Source organism: Archocentrus centrarchus, chromosome 20 (genome assembly GCF_007364275.1).
Source record: "Archocentrus centrarchus isolate MPI-CPG fArcCen1 chromosome 20, fArcCen1, whole genome shotgun sequence".
NCBI classification, from domain to species: domain Eukaryota; kingdom Metazoa; phylum Chordata; class Actinopteri; order Cichliformes; family Cichlidae; genus Archocentrus; species Archocentrus centrarchus.
In genome coordinates this window covers 21,377,983-21,385,306 of record NC_044365.1, presented here as the reverse complement: position 1 = coordinate 21,385,306, position 7,324 = coordinate 21,377,983, and the positions used below count along the sequence as shown (strand labels likewise).

The 7,324-nt window shown below is 40.0% G+C and overlaps 1 protein-coding gene across 1 annotated transcript in view; it reads left to right on the top strand.

The window, feature by feature from the left end:
- The first annotated feature begins 593 nt into the window (after window positions 1-593).
- tmx3b (thioredoxin related transmembrane protein 3b) overlaps window positions 594-7,324 on the top strand; it is a 31,632-nt gene continuing 24,901 nt past the window's right edge. Inside the window, 7 exon segments of the mRNA XM_030756918.1 lie at window positions 594-664; window positions 767-890; window positions 1,415-1,460; window positions 4,563-4,643; window positions 5,089-5,188; window positions 5,375-5,452; window positions 5,769-5,835. Of these exon segments, the coding sequence (XP_030612778.1) occupies window positions 647-664; window positions 767-890; window positions 1,415-1,460; window positions 4,563-4,643; window positions 5,089-5,188; window positions 5,375-5,452; window positions 5,769-5,835 (514 nt within the window). The 5' untranslated portion in view covers window positions 594-646.

Here is a 7,324-nt window from a genome sequence, read left to right as displayed (position 1 = left end):
TGCATTTGATTAGCAGCACCTCGCTAATACTTACCCTCTTAATTATCATAGAAGCAGTAAGGTCCAACCAAGCGTGATTGCCCTCACAAGTTTTATGGAAAAGTTGTGACCTTTGCTAATTCAGACACAAAGGCAAGAAGTTCAACTGCGTTCAGATTAATGTAAAGAAGTGTTTGAAATGGGCGTTAGCAGATGATTTACTAAGGAATCGAAGCGTCCTTTTCAAATATACGGCTGTGGCTCCTTGCTGTTAACACATTAGCCTTACATGTGAAAGATTCATAGTTCAAGACTGAGAAGAGACACTATCCTAGCCACAAGCTAGTGTACTAGTGCCAGTCCCAAACTCAGATAAATGGGAGGGCTGCATCAGGAAGGACATCCGACATAAAATCTGTGCCAAATCAAATATGCAGTTCCATCCACTGTGGTGACCCCTTGGGGAAATAAAGGACCAACCGAAAGTGCCTTCTCTTTTCTCTATTCTGTGAGACTGTGCTGACATGAATGCAGAATATCCTTGAACCAATATTTCAAGATTAGTATCAGAGAACTGGCTTTTTCTTCTTTTATCTGCTATTTATTACCAGTAATACTCTGAAAGTAACTCAGCTGCAGTCTTGTGTATTTGGCCATTCAACACAGGATGAATATAGTCAGTGGAGTAAGTATATTATTTAATATAGTTTATGATTAGATTAAAGATTGGCAGGAAGGTTGCACATGGTCTAAAGAATGCTTTCTTTATTCCTGTGGTCTCTTTCAGTTCTATGCTCCGTGGTGCGGCTACTGTAAAAAACTAGAGCCAATATGGCACGAGGTGGGAGTCGAGCTGAAGAGCTCAGGGTCGCCTGTTCGTGTGGGAAAGATGGATGCTACTGCTTACTCCGGTGAGTAAATCATATAGCAGTTTAATGTCTTCCCCTGGAGCTTGTGTGTCCGCAGGTCATTACTTTTTGTGCTAGAGACATCGTTTCTCCGTAACGGACTATGTTGTTAAAACTTTGCTGTATTAATACTCGTTACTGTGACATTTGTGTGATGTGTAGCAATATTGATGTAGCAATATTGCGTGACATTTGTGTGATGTGTAGCAATATTGATGTAGCAATATTGCCACAGTGTGTTATGGTAAAAGTAATATTGTGACAAATGCAACAGTTTTGTGTCTTATTAAGCATTTGGTATTTGTAAGAGTAAACCATATATTCTCTGGTCTTTCTTTTTGAAGCTAAAATGCTTCAGAGAGAGATTCTTAATTTTACAGTCAGATTAAATTAGGAAAGCATTTGAATCCTTTAAGAAGATTAAAAGACGGTATTTAAATCTTTCAAAGAGATACACGGCTTTCAAGATTCGGAGATTAGGCCTTTTAAAACAGCAAGTATCATCTGCATTGTTTTCGGTGTTGCAGGAATGGCGTCGTAGTTTGGTGTTCGCGGTTACCCCACTATAAAACTGTAAGTACCACTCTTTGGTATAGATGCATATATTCCACTCTCATTAAAAATTTTTTTATGTGAAATAACACAAATGATTATACTTGAGCACCTAAAAAATTCATATGCTATTAAGAGATTCACATTCAAATTGAATGCAATATTTAATCAGTCCATTAAAGTATTTCTGCAGGTATTGCTATCTTTGTGAAGGTTCAGTGATTTCACTTTGAGTCAGAAAAGCATTTATTCAACTATATAGTCATTTTAGAGTGTAGTTTGTAATGTAAGTCACCTCCTGTACCACATGTATTTTGTGTCATTATCAAGATGCTTGTTCCCACTGTTGTGTTTTTTTTCCCTTGATGCCTGGCCCTTGGAGATGCCCTTAGATAACTTATTCAAGAGGGAATAAGGTGTTGTTGCTTTCTCCTTAAGGCATAACTGAGTAACCAAGTCGCTTCACACATTTTGAACTTAAATTATATTAGTTTGGCACTCCTGAGTGCTGTTAATTACACATTTCTTGTGGGATGACTTTGCAAAACCCTGTTTAGTCATTATAGTTTGCATTAGCTTTTTGATTTCACTTATATGCTTTTCTTACATATGTTAAAAAAAAAAAAGTATACCTGTGGAACTACAAATGCAGTCTCTTTTCCAGCTGTTGCAGCTTATACTTTCCATGTAATTTATTTTCAATTATTTCTTGAGGTTCAAGTGACTTTTTTTTAATATAAAATGAATGAATTTAGGTAGACACCAGCTGTTTTAACAGCAGGGCTCATGTTGACACGAGATAAATGATCTTCCAACTTAGCAGAGTTCCTTCCATTTATTTGAAGCTGAATCATTTATCAGCACACTAACATAATGGGCTTCCCATTTAGTTTCATCAAGCTCATTTGGGAAAGTGCCACAAGATCACTGCAGGGTTCATAACATTAAACCAAGCAAGTGATGAAACATCCATCGGAGAACACGAGATACCTCCCTCGGTGACAGAAGGAGACTTGATTTAGAGTTCTGTTTCCCCCTGAGTTCATTAAGCCCTGTGGGCTGATGCAACCTTAGCAATCCTTAATGCATTTTGCTTGTTGTAAGAGCTCAACTCGAGCAGTTTTCTCGGCTGGAACTCAATTAGGTAAAGTCATTTGTCTTTTTTCCCCATTGGAGGTGTGATGATTTAGATTAAGTTGACCTTTTGCGGTGAACGGGCTTTTCCTGGTAGCTGCTGTTTCACCAGAACACGCTGTTTGTAAGACAGGTGATTGTTGTCAAGCTCATTATGTCAGTTGCAGACTTTTAACTTGATGAGTTATGCTTTTCATTATTAAAATCATGCAGATCATGTATAAAGGTATGGTGTTCATATAAAACATGGCCAGAGTTTCAAAATAATGAGGTAAACATATGTGGAAAAAAAGGCTTAATATGGCACTAAATGCTAGGTTTTCATATACCACATATCCTATATTCTCCTTAACCATATAACATACTTATACCATGAAAGGCAATCAATGGGATTTATGTAACTACTTGTGATTCAAATGCAACAATATGTTCATTATGTCATCATTATCTCACACAATAAGCGGGTATAAATCATCTAATTTTGTTAGTATTTACCAGAGACGTCCAGCTGTAATCTTTATTGCTGCAGATGTTCATACAGTCCACTGTCATAAAGATAATTAAGAATTTTTCTTGAAATGTAAATCATGCAGCACATTTCTAGTAGAGTACCAGAATATAAACATAAAGCTGGCAACAAGCAGAAGACTAGATAGAAGTGAGCTCATAATGAGCCAAAGTTGAGCTGCGATTGTTTATTTTTTTCATTATTGACTAATCTGATGATTATTGGATTGATTATTAAGACTTAAGGTGAAATGCCTCTGAGAGCAGCAGTGCAAGCCCAGACGTTCAGTTTGCAATGCAACACACTGGCTACGTTGTTTGGTATCTGATCGCTTGTAGTGAATGTGCTGAGAAATGTGACTTTGATGTGGAATTATTGGTGCCAGTTGCGATGGTTGAATATCTCACAAATTGCTAAACACCTGGGATGTTACAACAACTGAGTTTACAAAAAATGGTGTAAAAGCAAAAAGGATCCAGTGATTGGCAGTTGTGAGTGACAGAGGTCAGAGGAGAAGGGCTAGATGGTTTCAAACTAAAAAGAAAGCGACAGCAAAGACATTTATAATAAGCATGTCCGCTTTGCAGATGAGTGTCTCAGTACTGTATATGTAACATGTTGAAACTGTATTGGCCAGACCCAACCAGACTCCTGGTCTGATGACTTTAGATTTCTGCTGCAATGTGCAGATGGTAGGGTCAGGATTTGGCGCGAATGGCACGAATCTGTGGAACCATCCTGCTGCCTTGTGTCGATGCTTCAGGCTGGGGCGTGGGGATTGTTTTCCTGGTGCACATTTAGGCCCTTAATACCAACTGAACGTCATTCGAATGCCGAGCTGAGTATTGTTGCTGACCATGTGCATCCCTTGATGGCTACTGCCAGCAGGATAAGGCACCATTTCACAAAGCACACATGATCTGAAGCCGGTTCCATCAACATGCCAGTGGGTTCAGTATGCTCCATTGGCCACGGCTCGCGACCAAAACCCCCTTTGGGATAAGGTTGAAAGGGAGAGCTGTATAGCCAACAATTCTGAAGCCTCTTGTACTGGTTTTATATGAACATGGTAAACGATCTGTAAGGAATGTTTCCAGTATTATGTTGAATCTATGCCACTAAATAAATATTGCATTGGAAAAGTATACTGATAATATGGCACCTGCTGTGTAAAATGAGGAAGAGCTAGTAAAAGCAGAAAATATTTGCGTTGGTTAAACAGCAAAAATAATCTACTATTAAATGTCAGACTAGTCTAAGCAGAGAATTTAGTTTGACATTCACCTCTCCTATAATATTCATTTTCACACAAATCCTGAATGCATGAATGCCAGGCAATTAATTTCAGTTTTATTCAGTTTCACATAAATATGTAAGCAGTGTCATTCTGCTGGCACAAAACACTGAAAGATGTTGAATGGGTTTTCAGTGAAATTTTCAGACTTTCACTATTTTTTTTCCCCCTGTCTTAACCTTTTCAGGTTAAAGGGTGATCTTGCCTACAATTACAAGGGACCAAGAACAAAAGATGATATTGTAGAGTTTGCCAACAGGGTGGCAGGGTAAGTCACAGGCTTTAAACAACACTTTGAAATCGAAATGAGCCAGAACTGAGAGCTGAGTAGAACTTCCCTTATTTCACAGGAACACATGCCAAGATAAATGAAAACCATCTAAGCTAGCTTATCAACCCGGGCCATATTTGTTTCAGAGCTCAATGGATTTCTGCCTCTGATGCTCCACTTTCAGCCACTGTATCAACTGAGCCTGACAGATTTTTCTGCTCCTTGAGGGAAATCAAACTAGATCCGTGACAGAGGGGTTGATCAAAAGCTTGGCTCAGAGTTGAGTTCAGGACTGCAAGTTTATTATTTTTTTCTTAAACCGCCACTGGGTGGCGACACAGCACAGAAAACAAGATTAGGATCCTGCATCTCACTGCTGTGCTCAGTTAAGTTTGAATACTCATCAGAATGAACCCGTCTGTGGATTTTTTTACTCCTTCAGACCAGCCGTCCGAGCCCTTCCCAGCAAGCAGATGTTTGAGCACATGATGAAACGACATGATGTGCTTTTTGTCTATATTGGCGGGGACTCTCCTCTCAAAGTAAGCGACATACATTAATATAGGTTCATTTTTTTATCTTTAAAACATCCACAAAGGTCTGTGTGATAAGGGCAATGCTACGCTGCAACAGTAACACACTTTTAGAAAGAATAAAGTTGTATGTAATAGCTTTATAGTGACAATTTGCAACGTGTGAATCCTGAAAACCTCTTTTTGCTGTTGCAGGAGAAGTACAACGACGTAGCCTCTGAGCTCATTGTCTATACTTACTTCTTCTCTGCTTCAGAGGAAGCCTTGCCAGAGGTAATGCTTTGAATAAGCTATCATCCTTTGTCTTTTGAAAGTATTATTAAATAAATAATTTCACAAAGCTGCACTCACAGATATGTCATTAAAACACTTGGGAATGATACCTGCAGTTATATTTTTCTACTTTGAAATACAGTATTCAAATTCTTTTAGCATATCTCTTGTAAATCCTGGGAATGCAAACTGTACAGGCTGTGCAGGCTCCCATGCTGTTTTTCCAGTACACAAGAAGTCATATTTTCTGCACATAATTGAGTACATAATTGAGAACATATAAATGTCTGAAATGGTATTTTGGTGTTTTCTACAGTCAGTATCATTGCCTGAGCTCCCTGCAGTTGTAGTCTTTAAAGATGGAGGCTACTTTACCTATGATGGTGAGTACTATTTATTTATTTATTTTTTTGTTGGCACCATCCACTACCGTTGCTGTGTTTTCTTCAATTACTCTGGTTTAAAAGCTTAACTAGAGGGCAGTAGGGTACCATGCTGTCTGCTGCTCCCTCCTGCTATTCCCTCCTCCTCCTCGCCTCTCACATAAACCATGTAACCGGAGCTGTGTTCTTGTAGTTTTCCCATTCCTGCCGCTGTTCTTTCATCCTCCTCACCACACTGAGTTATGGTGTGCCTGGCCCATCATAAAGTACCCCCGGCTCTGCCCACTATTGTGTGTGTGGTTAGGCCAGTGATGTTGTGGCGGTTTGTCTCTGGGCGGACGTACATAGCAGGCCAGGGTGGATGAACTGGCCTGAGTGGGCGTGTGAGACCGCAGAGTCGACCAAAGAAGAGTGCAGAGCTGGTAGTGTATATACAGTCAAAGCCAAGAGGTGAATCACTGCGTCAGCCATCGAGTCAAAGCAAAAAATATTACATTTGAGATGCATAAGAGGTTTAGATGAGCTGCTTTTTTGTGTCCTAATTTAAAGCTTCTCACCGCAGTAACATGAGTTCACCACATTTCTCCATGATGTCCTGTATTTCTCCACCACTTTGGGCCCGAGCTGGCAGGCGGAACCGGAAGCGGAGAGCATCGAGGCACAACGACAACACAAACGGGCCCCAGTAGTGGCTGTTAGGGAGGTCAGGCGCACGGTGTGTCACCCGGAGAACAAAATCCATCTGCTCCCCGGTTTGTGCATTCGCATCCATCTGCTCCACCTGACCGTTACGGAAGGCGGGCTTCGTGCACCAGAATCTCAACAGAAGAGGCTCGCCACAGTAGATGTTAACAACAAAAACTCCACACTCCGCAGAGTCCTCTAGGACCCTGATACGGAGGACGTGATGAATCTCTAGCATTGCCATGGTGACGGTGTATTAAACTTGTCAAGAACTGAGGAGAGGAGCAGCATGGCAAAATGACATGGTTGTGTCCTTCCTTTCTTTCTCCTTTTCAATCCTTCAGAAACTGCAGAAGAAAAACACTTATTATTTGATATCGTAGCACAAAAACAGACCCATTAAGCATCAGGCACTTACCTCAAGTGATATCAAAGGAGAAATTTCTCAGCTTTGCATTAAGAAAGTGGTTTGCCTTGCACTTTTTTTTAAGACCTGTAGCCCTCAGCCTCTGCTTTCAGTCCATCTGCTGGTGTATGTTTTTAGTCTCTCTGAAGACCTGTTGACTAGATGTTGGATGAAGGAATAAACGAGTTAAACACACCTCATATGGTTTATTATTGCACTCGCTTTGCATGGTGTTCAGTCAGAAAATGTGATATGGTCAAACTTATGAGATCCATTTGCATAGGCACCTAGTGACAGTTTTATGGCAGGCTGTGACATTTATTCACGCATTTGAATATTATACTGTGAAACTGATATATTATCTTTGTGAGCTGCATTGTTGTTTATCTTGTAGCTTTA